General features: G+C 35.6%; 2 protein-coding genes and 1 long non-coding RNA gene across 8 annotated transcripts in view; 2 read left to right on the top strand and 1 right to left on the bottom strand.

The window, feature by feature from the left end:
• The first annotated feature begins 886 nt into the window (after positions 1-886).
• sage (salivary gland-expressed bHLH) lies at positions 887-2,990 on the top strand. Its single transcript, XM_036357520.2, has 3 exons — positions 887-1,889; positions 2,424-2,556; positions 2,625-2,990. The coding sequence occupies exons 1-3, from the start codon at positions 1,232-1,234 to the stop codon at positions 2,896-2,898; spliced, it is 1,065 nt and encodes a 354-aa protein (XP_036213413.2). The 5' UTR covers positions 887-1,231; the 3' UTR covers positions 2,899-2,990.
• Positions 2,991-3,592: 602 nt separating this feature from the next.
• Positions 3,593-4,181, bottom strand: LOC118679893 (uncharacterized). The gene is made up of 2 exons (XR_004975429.2): positions 4,081-4,181; positions 3,593-4,017 (listed from the first exon to the last, which is right to left on the bottom strand). It is a non-coding gene; the product is annotated as an uncharacterized lncRNA (long non-coding RNA).
• Positions 4,182-4,323: 142 nt separating this feature from the next.
• KrT95D (phosphofurin acidic cluster sorting protein KrT95D) overlaps positions 4,324-14,547 on the top strand; it is a 57,135-nt gene continuing 46,911 nt past the window's right edge. For 3 of the 6 annotated variants that reach the window (XM_014235111.3, XM_036357376.2, XM_036357368.2), the window contains exons 1-2: positions 4,851-5,356; positions 5,713-6,296. In XM_014235111.3, coding sequence (XP_014090586.3) covers positions 6,061-6,296 — 236 coding nt within the window. In that variant the 5' untranslated portion in view covers positions 4,851-5,356; positions 5,713-6,060. Of the gene's footprint in view, positions 4,453-4,835; positions 5,357-5,712; positions 6,297-14,547 lie in introns of those variants that run through there. The other 3 variants (XM_036357369.2, XM_036357372.2, XM_036357371.2) reach the window with 3 other exon arrangements.

Below are 14,547 nucleotides of genomic sequence, written 5' to 3'. Positions count from 1 at the left end.
ATATCATTTATCCATTCCAGTTTTGTCACCTCAAAATTCTCTCTCTCTGAATGCCTGTTCGGTCGATCTTGCACACGATTGCTGCATCTACAATTTAGATATTTTATCAAAGCCTGGAACATGTGCTTGACGACTAGGTATGTTGTTATTGTACGTCCCGCAAAAGCAGTTAGTTTGGATTAGTGACATACATGTATCCTAAATTTGGTATAATCGGAACATTTTTATTTCTATCCATCCTCGATAATATTTATTATCTTCGAGGGCAATCTATAGTAGTTATAGTCAGTCTCTTCGGAGGGCAAATAGCAAACCTCTGATCGTGTTTCTACCATACATAAGCTTTCCGTTAAATAGTGCTCATCACAAATGGGAGGAGGCGTTGGTAACGTTTCGCTTCATTATCACATTATAGTTCTTCAATGTGAGGGGCTGGTATATGTAGGTTCAAACCGAATCCAACTCTTTCTATAATTATAATTTTTTAGTACAAGTCTTTTTCAGCCTCATTTGACACTCTTCTGATGGGTACCGTGTTTCTCCCAGGTCGTCAGACATCGCTGAAAGCACTTACGCTAAGCCATCATATCTACTTATGAAACTAATTCCTATTAAACCAAATTGAATATTGAATGGAGTATGAAATATTAAAAATGGAGTCAGAGCACAGCCCGCCAATACATGAAACCCAAGCACCTATGTATGTATGTGCGTACCTGTGTACAAAGTGTATGTACCGTATAAGCATGCTTTTATCGGTTTATATGTATGATATTAAAGGTGGTGTCAGCCACATTGGTTGCCATATACGGACATACATACATATACATATATGTTGTTATGTATTTCGTGCGCTGCCACATATTCCTCGCGAAGAGAACCTAAGCTCGACTTTTAACGCTTAAAAAACGAAAGTGATCTTGAAGGTGCGATAATGAATCGATCTCAAATCTTGCGACATTTTACTGAAAACATTTGTCGCTGATGGACGATTATAAGCGCGAACGCGACGTGTTAGAACAATAATTGAAATTTCATTTGAATTGCGACACGGAATATGCCTGAATAAAAACAGTTACTACATACAAGTGTCTATGTATAAATAAAATTAAAAGTAAAACAAAAAGATTAGTGTGTAATACATGTGCCCCTCGGTCTATATATGTATATGTATACATGAATGTGTTCGTGCAAGAGCAAGTTAGCCTTTATACTAAATTAAGTTCGTGCAATGTCTGATAAATTGCTAAGCGGCCGGGCGAACGATGTGCCGACGGCACTTTTGCCCAATACGATTGAAGTCAACACCCGCACAACGGAAGTTTGTGAGGACGTTGATTCTTATCAATCGGAAACGGAAAAGCCAATAATATTGGAGCTTGGCACTACACCGAAGCCAGTGGCCGTCAGCGCAAGTGTTTTGGCATCGGTTTACAATTCCGAGTATCCTTTGGATATGCATCTGAGTGGGAATGCCTACTTGGTTGCTTCGCACTATGTATCTTACGCTGGGCATACAAACGCAGATCCGCAGTTGCTGCCAATGGTTACTACACACCTCTCACCACCGATTTATAACAATCCGTATACTCATTATGAGAACTCGTTGACACCACCACCTCCAGCACCAAATGTAATAGTGCAGCCACCCACAAGCGCTTCGTCTGCGGTTGTTACCAGTGGGATATCCACCATTACGCCTAGTGTTTATCCAACGCAAATTCCACAGACCGTGAGTACATGGCCAGTAGCTGCCGATCCGAAAGGAAAATCTGTTGCGGAAGTGGTCCCACCACCGATTAGTATCAGTTACCTCGATGCACGCGAGCACATCATATCCAAGGAAACAAATCCCTCATGGAAAGAGAAGGCGCTGCAATTGGAGAAAGGTGAGAAAAATGTGATAAAATTCTTCCCTCATCAATTTCAAATAATGTGTGTAATTAGTATCATATCGAAATTTGAATAATTTTACTCAATGAAATGATTTTTTATCTATAATACTGTATCTAAAAAAGTCATAAACTTTCCACTTCGAAATTTAACAAAATAATTTGCATAAAATATTTTACCTATATATGTGTATGTATGTCCTTATTTTAGTGATTTAATTTCTTATTATTATGTAACCTTTAACTTTTTAACCTTTTTTATATTAAAAATTTCTTAATGCTTTTCGCATGGAACCGACATTGTGATGAGATGTGGATTCCGTCGACTTGAACTCTCCACAACAGGCATTACAATTGTTATTCACTTATATATGTGGAATACTCAAATGCGTTCAGTCGAGAATTGTATATACCGGGATATAGTAAACGATCTTATAACAATTCTGTAGACATATTTTAGCCAGATCATCGAAGACTTAGTCGATATGTTGAATGTATTATATGATAATATAAGTCTTCATTCCGCCGCAGATTACAAAAAGACTGCCTGTGATAGAGAACGCACACGAATGCGTGATATGAACAGGGCGTTCGATTTACTTCGTTCCAAACTGCCTATTTCGAAGCCTAATGGCAAGAAGTATTCGAAGATTGAAAGTTTACGGTACGTTCAAAGTAATTATACCACAAGTTGTGTAAAATTTGCTTAATAAAAATGAATTTACATTTCAGTATTGCCATTAACTACATAAATCATTTGCAACAGTGCCTTAAGGATATACCCATTGAAACCTACGCGTCAACTGAAAATACCGCCAGTCACGAAATCAATGCCGTGGACTACGTAGTAGATATGGGAACACGCCAACGTATATCACATTTTCACTATGAAGGCCCCAGACAGTCGCTCAAAGACATTAAAAAGGATTTGGATGAATCTCAAAGCGGTGGATGGAGTGATAGCCAGTATATGAGTGCAGAACGAGAGCAGTGGGAGCGAAATTGAATTCGCACATACACGATTTTATACTTATTTATTGTAATATAGAAAAGAAAGGAAAAATACATTTTATATTTACGTTTGTTAACAATATGAAAGGAAGTAATTTTAAAATTATTATCAAAAACTAGATTTTGTGTGAATTGTAACGCTTCCTTTTCCTATGCAGGCCATTTTGATTTCCAACGATAACAGTATAGCGAATTAACAAATTTCTGTCCACCCAGTGACCAGAGAACGTAAAATATACGTTCTCTGCAGTGACCATTCAGGCATAATTTGCTGTCTTCACAAGCAATAGTTGTTATCTGTATAATATTAGCATATGCAATATTCTAATTGAGACTTCATATATCTTACAATTAGGCTATTTATAAGAATCAATATTCTGATATGCTAACTAGGTACCAGTACCGGTAACTAGGTACCAATAAACTCTCAAACTGTAAAAACTCAATTTTCATTAGTATATAAGAAATATCTTCTCCGTTTGTATTATATATTAAGTTCTCTGCTTTATATACCGACTACTTTTTCAAACAAGAAGTTAATGATTAACATTCTCTGGCTTAACATTTTCCATGGTGAATTATCACACATACAGAGAACGTATATCATATTTACGTTCTCTGACCAGTTGCCACTTGAGTAAATCCTTGAGTACAAAAATGCCTACCAAATCTGTTGCAAAACTACCAAATTTTTTATCATCAAACCATTGGGCTTTATTTCAATTCACACCTGGACAAATATGCATATATGTACAAATAAATCTTACAGGTCAACTAAATTTAAGTACATTTAATGGCCGTGCTTAATTTTCCTCAATCCAATCGAATGTGTTTAAATACTCCCTAAAAAATGTTTTTTTTTTCCAGGAGAGCTCTAATCGCTAAAAAAGCTTGTCAATTTCGTGTTTGACATTTTGAAAATGTATAATATGTCATCATCATCATATCATTCCGTTCGCTTACTGCGGAGGTATATTGTTATACCAAATATATAGATTATAGAGATGGTTCACAGTGCGGCCATTATTAAAATATTTCACTTTTCGCAGGGGTACTGAAAACGATGAGCGTGTTTCACCACAGAAAATTATTGGCCACAATTAACATCAGGATACTGAAAAATAGCAGAATTGAGCATTTTCAGTGCTAATTTCAACGTTAAGAAATGTACGCTTACAGATTCGTATATTTATAATGCTCAAACGACATTATTTTACATTCTCTGTCATACCTTCTGCCAACCAAACACCACAGACAAATGAAACTACCAATTTCGTTCCGATCGGATCAAAATGGCAACGCCTCTGACACATGTGCAGAGAGATTATGACATTCTACCTTTTGAGCAAATAAGCAAAAGTATAATGGATATTCAGCAGGGATAATATCTCTGATATTCAGTTTGAAATTGTTTGCTTGGCAGTGTTATCCAGGGATATATTCATCTCTTGTGTCATCCTTGGCGTAGTTCGTGAAATAAATTTGAGTGGACTCTCATAGTTAAATGGAAGTTATTATTTGAGTTTTATAAATGTGAATGATATGAAGTGTAAATAAAAATATATTCATTAATGTCAATAAATGTGCCAAAAATTTGTTGTTAACTTGAAGTTGAGTGTTTTTCCAGTTGTGGGTCATTCTCTCTATGCCACTTCCCTTCTGTTGAAAATGGAAATTCAAGTGGGGCCAATTTATCTGCAAGACTGCCGGTTGCAATTCACCACGACTTCCAGCTGTGGTTGCTACACAATTTTTTTTTGTCGTATCATTTTTAGAGTAAAATATTGCAGTCGCTTCTTAATTATTCGACTATGTTTATTACAACAGAATAAATATGCTGAATAATAATAAATATCTATACCAAATCCATAAAATATTAAATTTGATGTGCATAACTTTTGGAAAATTCTTGTAACTGTTCCTCTGTGCTTGCTATTTCTTACTACTCTGGCAACCCCTCGGTATTTGTGTATCTGTAGTGGGATATTTTTGCGAGGCCTAACAGAAAATAAAAGCAAGTTTTACATCGACTTTGGAGCGCTAAAGAAGTATCTACGGTGAGCAGCGTAACTTAAACCAGCGCCCAAGCGCAACATCAAGTTGCGCTACAACTAATCTTATTGGAAAATATACAGTAGAGACCACAAATTGTGTGCAAATATCGAGTGAATCTCAGTGAAATCCATAAATATGTAAACGCAAACTATCTTTTGGTTTACATAGTAGTTATTTAAAAAATATGAATGCATAAGAAAACAATATAAGCAATAATGTGCAGAATCCATATTAAATATGTGGTTATAGAGATAGCAAAATGCACAGTGGGTGTTGTATAATGGTGGTGTGCATGTAGTTACCAATGAATGTGCATGTGAAGTGAAGCGGGGATGTTTGCGAGATACATCCAATAAATGAAATTCAGAAGGAATCAATGTGCAGTGTTCTTACCGAAAGTGCGTATAAACAAAGATTCAAATTGAGAGAGATTGTCAAAATATTTATATACAAAATTTGATTTAAGCTTGTAAATAATTTACGGTAGAAAATATTAAATATCTTCCTAAATTCACTTTTGGAAATTTTTAAGGATGTCTTTGATAGAAAAACAGTACCAAATTGTTTCAGTTATTTATGGGGGAGCGACACGCCCAGTTAAATAAATACCTGTGTCGCCAATACTTTTTTGATGTTGCCTTGTGACGTTTTTAAAATATTGCTTTTTTGGTAATATCTTAGAAACAAATATTTCTAAAAATTTAGCCAGTAAAGTGTAAAAAATATTTATTAAAATACCAATTGAATGTTTCAGATCGGCAAGACGAAAAAGATAACACATAAGTAACAACATTTATAAGATAATAAAATTACATATATACAACTTATAAGATGTGGTGCATAGCTTAGTGAAATAGTGAAAATATAACTTTGGAGGCCGAGTATGCACTCTAAAGAAACAAGAACAAAGCGTCGAAATACGGATTAAAGAAAAAATAAAAATTGTATATTTGCATATAACAAATTAAATCAAACATTTAATACGCTGAAATAACCGAGCAACAAATTATAACACGTGTCGCGACGCGACAAGGCTGTTGCAATTGCAACTCGCCAATCAAAAATTTCCTTCTCCCGTGTAACAGACCGAAAGTCCGGCCTAATGAAAATGGTAGATAAATCATCCAAATTGGATAAATTTAGCGCCAACATGGGCGTAAGTGGCACCGGTGCAGGAGGAAGTGGTGGAGGTGGGAGTGGTGTCAACAGTGGTTTTACTGCTGGTGCTAGTGGTCTATTGCACACCGGTGTTGGCAGTCAAAACGGTCAGAAGCCGGTGCCAATGAAATTATTTGCTGCTTGGGAAGTGGATCGCACACCACCAAATTGTATGCCGAGGTAAGTTTTTATAGCTACATACTTACACATGTTCATATTATGATCATTACATTGCGTTATTGTAAAGGTTTACCTTTGCCAATAATAATTAAAAAAATATACTTAAATTGTAAAAACTGTTTTTTGACGATAGGAGCTTATCTAGCCCTGATTATTAAAATATTCGATTTTTGAAAATTAATCATATTTTCAGTTATGTAAAGTCATAAAACCCTGAATGACAAGTGGAAGCAGCTTTAGTATGAGCGGGTTTCCGCTATTCATACGTACATATGTATGTATATACTCGTACAATATTTTGCTTACAGAAAATGTCATTTGTTGATGTATCAGCCAACAAACCGGAACACTCCTAAAAATTGCGCAAATCACATATAAAGGTTTTTAACCGTATTCTGTGTATATATTTATATGTATAAGTATGCATGCATTGGAAGGCAAGAATATGCACTTGATGTGCATTTGAATAATTCAAGGAGGAGAGTAGTTTTTGTTGTTTTAATCAAAGTGGCAACAAAACGAAACATATGATAGCAGATATAATAGAGATACATTCTTTCTGCTTACCTAATAATTGCTGAAGCATGTTAATTTTGAAATGTTTGAGACACATTTGCATAAAAATTGCCATTCCGACGGCTTTTAATTTGGCTACTTGTGTTGATATTATTATTATTCCTCTCAGTATCACCGTTATAAATATCGCCGCAATTGAGTTTTTTTTTTGGCTGGTTCTCGTTTTAGGCTAAGCTGTCGTTATTACTGTTGTTACTTTACATTGGCAAAGCGATTAGACTGCGATGTTGAATAAGTTCAAGGTTAGCCGTCGGACCCAGTTCATTTCTCACATAACAAACGGCAGTCGTACTAAACTCAGTTGTTGGACCCAGTCGTTGTTGTTATATTCTTGTAACCTGTTGCTACAAAAATAATAGTTTTGTTTACCTAACGGTTGTTTGTATCACCTAAAACTAATCGAGATAGTTATAGTGTTATATATATATAAATGATCAGGATGACGAGACTAGATGAATTCCGGGTGACTCTCTGTCTGTGCAAGCTGTAACTTGGGTAAAAATTGAGATATCTTGATGAAACTTTCTTACCCATTTTTCTTGGTACCGTAAGAAGGTTAGTATTGCAGATGGGCATAACCAGCAATTGTAAAAATTGCAAATTTGGTGCAAAGAATCTAATTAGGGAGAAGTATCTGTGGTTTTAATTTTGAAAAAGTGGGCTTAGCCCTGCCCCCTAATAGTTTTAATGTATATACCTCTCAGATCATTGAAGCTATAACAACCAAATTTTCAGGGGATACATATTTTCGACAACTCTTAAGACAGTGTGAAAATAGGTGAAATCGGATGATAACCTAGCCCGCTCCCCATATAACTGTTACTTTAAAAACTACTAAAAATCAAACACTTAACACGCCAGAGACATTAAATTTTACACCTAGGATGGTACAAGGTGGGGTTATAGTATAAAACTGGGCAAAATCGGACTACTACCACGCCTACTTCCCATAAAAGTTAACTTTAAATTTCCGTATACAAATTAAGCATCAATTAATATATACATACATATGTATTATTAAAATGCGGAGAGAATGTTTCTTTGATAATATGTGTATATGTGTCAAAAATGGGTTCAACCCCCCATATACCTAATATAAAGATTTTCGAACTTCCAGTTGACTTAAATGTCAGGTACATCTCATTTAAAGATGATTTTTATATAATTTTTTCTGACTAGAAGTAAAATATATCAATTAAAATAAGTGGGTATATGACCTATCATATAAGGAAGATACAAATGCATTCACGATTTCGTCGAATAATGAATGTTGAATTCTTTCGCCATATTGTTTAATATAAAGTTTTGCCAAGCCCCGAAGGTATTTCCACTTAGCCCTTGTTTACTTGTTTTGTTTGTACTCATAAACTCAGTAGAGTGTTTGTTGATTTGACAATAATGATCTCCACACAAGCCAGTACGCATAGCAAATCTCTTGAATGGATCGCATTTGAATCATTGAATAACGACTAAGACTTTTTCAAGCATTTAAATATCTCAATAGTTCATAGTTCATTAATTTTAACTTTATTCTAATTGCTCGTAAATGTCAACAGAAAACGTGTTTCATCTTCATCAATACTTTCATATGTATATACTCGTATATATTTTTGTAACATATTATATATGTATATGTGTTTGCATATTAGAGGCGATTCTTCAGCTAAATAGATAACTTTCTAAACATTTCAGAAGAACTGTGTAGACGAAAAAAATAGCAATTAATTGCTGCAGCCGTTCGAAAAGTAGAATATCATTAATTTTATGTGCAACACATGCGGTAATGGATGAGTACTTTGTTGTAGCAACTGTTACACTTTCCTTTTGTCAAATCGTTATGAACGAGTTACTGAGGAGTTTTGGTGCCACCAGCAATGGGAAAGTAATACATTGTTGGGTTAAGAATATGCAATGACACAGTGGTAGTGGTCAAGTTTATTCGTTTTTGATGGTCACTTCCATAACTCACTGAACTCACTGTTAAGATTTGAGTTTTTTCAAACCGTTTAATATAATACTCTGAATTGTTTTGGAAAGAGTTCTTATGTTATTCCGGTGGTAACTTACCTTCCTCAATTTGTATTTTAATTTTTGATAAGCCAGGTGAGTTAAGTTGGTTTGGTTAAATTTGTTCGATATATTAAAAAGTTTAAAGTTTTGCAAAATTACGTGCCCATAGCTTTGCTAATAAATGCAGGCAACCGGAAAATTAAATAACTGCATAATCGCTTGTATGGGAGATATGTGATATAGTTGTCCGATCTGGCTGATTCCGACAAATGATCAATAGAATCACAAAATGCACCTATGTATTAAATTTCATTCAGATATCTCGAAAAATTAAACTTCATCTAAAAAATCGCGCGATTATGGGTTTCGACCCATATTCTCTTAGGCAGCGTTGTTCAGAATGATCCGTAGAACATTTCCCGCATACGCGATTTTTCCGTTTTTTTGGATCCCTGTAAATCAACGCTCTAATGTACATGTATACCTTTAACTTATGATTATGACAAGTGTGTTTTGATTTATTTGATCTGTTGGTGAATAAGTAACAAATGTTTCCGTTGGCAATGCTGATTCATTAGTTTTTTAGAAATCGTGTATGAATTCTTAGAATACCTCACTATAAACACGTTTGAGTTCATACATAAACCCATTAGGTACAAGCATATAACGACCTCCATTCACAATCGCTGGCATTTATTTACTCACTATTTTCTCACAAACTCTAAACTTAAGATGATGGAATACCAAACTGCATAAATATTTCAGAATAATCAGAACACTAGATAATGTACATATAAAAATATCTGGAACATACAAGTATTTTCAGGGAATGCAATTCGGCACAAGATTTTATTAAAAATATTCAGTTTATTTTTCTGGTTCGATGTGATTTATACCTTATATTTCTACTTACGGGGTTATTAACCATTCTTTGATTTTAGGTGGAAGAGTTTGTAAATCATTTGATCAGGGTTGATCGGAATAATACAAAAGTAAAAAGAATTTTACTCGATAATTACTTGCACAAGTGGCAACGTTGTCGTTCAACAGTTGGCTTTTGTATGCCAACACGCACCGGAAGTGCACAACATGGAAAAGCAGGAACAATTTTCCAGCACACACTTTGCGAGAAATTTAGTGTGAATACTCGCTTGAGTGAACTATAGTCAGAGTGAGCAGGCGCTATACTGGGCTCTCTTAACGATGGAATATGCTTATATGTTTGATAGTATTTGTTGGTTAACCAAATTTAATTTGTATGAAATTAACGAATTGAGTTTTGAGCACGATCGATCTAGAGCTATTTCTCTAAACGTACTTGAGTTCTTACTGCTACAGTATGTTTCTGAGTAAAATATTTCTTTGAATTATTGATTTGAGTTTTCTTGTAAAACTGGTGACTACGTTTTATGCTGAAAATAGTAACGTTTTTAAAATCCATAAAAAATTTTTGAATTTTATGCTGTAGAACTGTAGTCCATACTTGTTATACTCTTACATGTTGCTACAGGGTATAATAGTTTTATTCACTTAATGGTTGTTTGTATCGAGTTAGATATAGGGTTATATATATATAAATGATCATGATGATGAGAAGAGTTAAAATCCAAGTGACTATCCGTCCGTCTATGCAAGCGATAACTTGAGTAAAATGATAAGATATCTAAATGAAAGTTAATATATGTGTTCCTTGGTAAAAAGGTGACACGAGTTTGTAGATGGACGCAATCGGACCATTGCCATGCCCACAAAACGCCATTAATTGAAATCCTATAAAATGCCATAACTAAGCAATAAATTAAGATATAAAAATGTAATTTGGTACAGGGAATTGCAGTAGCGAGAGGCACCTGTGGACTCAAACTTTGAAAAAAGTGTCCGTGGTCCCGTCCTCTTGTTCCTTGATAATAATATATCCTTGTGTCAAAAATGGGTTGAGTCGGATCAATACTTCCCTTTGCCCCATATACCTAGTATAAAGACTTTCCAACTTCTATCGACTTTATACCACATATATCGGCCAATGTGGGAGCTATTTTAATGAAATTGAGACAGTGTGTTTTTTTTATAACAGTCTATCCTTGTGCCTAAAATAGATTAAATCGGGCGAAAACTTGCTTAGCCCCCATATAACTGATGTTCAGGATTTTGAAACATCCGGCTGACTTTACTCCATATATGTATGTATGTTTATATTTATATATTTATAAAATTGCTTGAAAATAAGTTCTCAAGTATATCTAAACAATGTTAAAAATTAATGCAATCAGCTCTTCCATTTCTCTGCCCCCAATATACCCTATATATTGATTTCGACTTTCCACCTGACGTTAAACCGTTTGAAGCTGAGTCTATGACCTTCAAAATAAGATAATATGATACTAAATTTGATTCCATTCATTATTGCGCTGAACAATGATTGTTGAATTCTTTCGCAACATTTTTTATATAAAGTTTTGCCAACTCCTAAAGGTATTCCCCGTGTTTGATCATTGAGAGTTGTAAGAGTATGAAATATACGGTTATACCTGAACTTAGCCCTTCCTTGTTTAAATTCTTTTAATAAGGGTGTGTACCATAAGGTTTCCCGGTCAAATTTATCTAAAAACAGTCAACCAAACCTCCTAGGCGAAGCAATTCATTATAGTAACTATCGAGTTACCAAGCGGTATCGAACCTTGCTTTCCTCATTTTTCTCTATCTGTAATGGATATTTAAAAATTTTTGGTTTGTGTCGACGTGTATTTAAATTATTTGAAATGCAAACATATATTATGCTTTCGCTTCCTGTTTGCATTTCCTCATTTATGTTTCGACGCGGTTTGCTTTCGAAAGCTGACCAAAGTGTTTTTGCAATTTCAACTATTTAACTTATACAATAGCGTGGGCGTGTTACGCTCGACTTTGCCCTCGTTCAGCGCACAGTCTCGTATTTCGTGCTACACTCATCGATTATCGTAAGCGGAGGCAAACGAGTAGCCGGTCAACAACGCGCCTGCTTTAGCTTTGAGACTTATGTAGTCTATGCCGTAGTATGTGAGTATGCCAACGCTCTTACCTACAAAGTTCGGGCTTAGGTGGCTATTTGTGTGTGCGTGTGTCTATAAATGTGTACGTATCCACTTCCCCTCGGCGTGCGCGTCAATATTGTGGCTTTGGTGCGGCCGGTTGATGATGTCGGTCATACGCTCTTTTGTTGGCTGTTTTGTCGTACGACTATGTACGAACCTCCAAGGCTTAATTGATTGCATATAACTCTCGTTGGGTATTTTCGCATTGCATTTGTATGTATGTATGTATGTACTTTGGCTTCGAATATCATTAACACTTGGCGTGGCTAAACGCACATCAGTCCCGGCTACTTTATACTAATCGAAGTTTTTTTTTGGGACTAAAGTTGTAACCTAATACGCACATACTGCTATAATTACAAATCGACTGTTGGGCTCAGCTCACGCTTAAAGTATCGCCGTCACGATTGCCATGAATGAGTCACTCGCTGTGTTGGCGATATTAGCGGCGATGTCAGCGGTGTTGTGGCAGCTTTAAATTACAACACTACTAACGGTGTGTGCCGTCCAATAAGCGTAAAATAGCTTTGTGCTATATTTCATGTTGCCATTGTTTGCGGTTTGCTGAGCGTCTAAGTTTTTTGCACGGCGCTTGCAGCATTTCGTATGCACTTGTTGGGTTTTGTTCGAATTGAAGCCATGGTCAAGCGTGCAACCGGTTACGGTTTCAACTAACATGAATGCAAGGTACAAAGAGAGACACAATATTTTACAACTACGGCAATATGGCGAAAGAAAATAGGGTTATAGGTGGAACCACATAATGCAATTGATTTAGCTTTTTTAAATTGAATGAATAATAGGATTTCCTTTTATTAATTTTTACATGACTGCCAAATTACATTTACGCAGATTTTCCATTTAACACGGAGTAAAGTTATCGAAAACAGTCATCTTATGAAGAATTCTTTGCGACCGGCAGTTCCCCGTGAAGACAACTGCTTAAATCAAAATTGATCAGTGTGCGTTGACACACTTGAATTTGTTCTAAATTTAAGACTGCCAATAATACCATACTATAGTGATCTCAATATACCGTCTCCCGTATTACAAGGTCTGACGTTGAGTGTAGGTTCATTGTTGCAAAGTTTTTGTACGATTTCGTTTAGTTGTTTCTACGCTTGTCGCTTCCGGTAGGCAGTGACTCATTCAAGTGCAAATCCAATCCCTCTCTTCACCTTCAGTAGAAACATACAAGCGAATCTCGAGCATCTCATTATTTATCTTATTATTGCTGTGTGGCTGTTGTTACTCTGTATTTTCCAGCACGTTGGCGGTTTTCACTTCGCTCTTCCATGGGGAGACAGATTGTTGAAGCCGCTGAAAAGACGCGTAGCCATGTGCAACTGTTGCTTTCGTTGTTGAGAGTTGGAAGTCTAGCAACTGCTTCTTCCAACCATTGTCGGCGTCACTTCACAGTTGATGGTAGTTTTCGTTTTACAATTGTTCGTCCGACAAACCGGCTAACCTATCACCCCGAAGCACCATCGACGGTGCTTTGTTTGCCTTTGTTGCTTCATTTATTTTCTGCTTTCAATCAGATTTTTCAGTTTCTTTGTTGTAAGGCTGAAGTGAAGTAGTTAGGTCACGCAACTCCGTCATAGACCTTTCATTGCAAGAGATATGAAGGGCATTTGTGTCTTTTGGCTTCTTCTTTATTGACATTCACTCGACTTGACTCCACTTGGATTCGCCTTGTTTGCTTGTAAACAATTTTATGCCGCCTTAATAAGGGAGCCGTTCAGTCTTAAAATGTATTGCTATATATACACACACACACACACATACATACTTCTTGACTTTGATGAGCACTATTGTTGTTATGGCAGAAGCGTTTACACACAACTTATTGACCCTTTTCTAGGACACTGTGTAAATATAATATTAAAATACCTTAATATACAGGGTGCTTTCTTGTTTGAGCATGGTGAGAGGGCATTTTAGATTAGAAGATAGATGAGACATTTTTAATGTCGAAATTTCTCACAAACACGCTTAAGTTTCAGTTCTCAGTTCTCATACGCCAAAAATTTATATTTGTTTTTACATATGTAAGTATTTCTAGTAGTTTCGTTTGGAGACAAGTGTTGTTCCATCTTTTTTAAAAAGTCAGGGATCCTTGCTAAAACGCCAATAATGTAAATCAATGTGTAAAAAACGCTTTACATCGCGTGCGCGGCGAATACTATTGATTATAGAACAAATTATTGTACTACGACTTTGCAGAACATATCAAAAATGTCATGACAGCATTACATTAACCATTAGCCAACGGTTTGCATTCAACGGAAAACGTTTTGCTAGTACAGGATAAAAGGGTATAAATCTATATCTATCTTTATTTTAATCGGTCACTTTAAATGGCAGCTATATGTTATAGTAGATGTGCATACTCTACCAGAATAGATTACGTCCATAGAAACACACGTGCAGTCGTTCTATCACAACGAGACCATCTGCAAGTATTCAGAAAACCTTCAGCCACTTTTCGCTTGACAACTAATTCCCATAAATTGTATAACAAAATGTTCCGCCATCACTTCGGTTGACAAAACAATTTGCACGAAAACTATCATACTCGTATTAGATATTCC

This window comes from Bactrocera oleae, chromosome 2 (assembly GCF_042242935.1).
Source record: "Bactrocera oleae isolate idBacOlea1 chromosome 2, idBacOlea1, whole genome shotgun sequence".
NCBI lineage: Eukaryota > Metazoa > Arthropoda > Insecta > Diptera > Tephritidae > Bactrocera > Bactrocera oleae.
Note: the sequence above shows the minus strand (reverse complement) of the source record. Positions and strands in the feature narration are given on the sequence as shown.

What these genes read in the sequence shown, in the direction of transcription:
- sage (XM_036357520.2), top strand. Translation starts at nt 1,232, where the DNA reads ATGTCTGATAAATTGCTAAGCGGCCGGGCGAACGATGTGCCGACGGCA. An exon ending in GGCGCTGCAATTGGAGAAAG is followed by an intron (nt 1,890 to 2,423) that starts GTGAGAAAAATG and finishes ATTCCGCCGCAG; the next exon opens with ATTACAAAAAGACTGCCTGT. An exon ending in TCGAAGATTGAAAGTTTACG is followed by an intron (nt 2,557 to 2,624) that starts GTACGTTCAAAG and finishes TTTACATTTCAG; the next exon opens with TATTGCCATTAACTACATAA.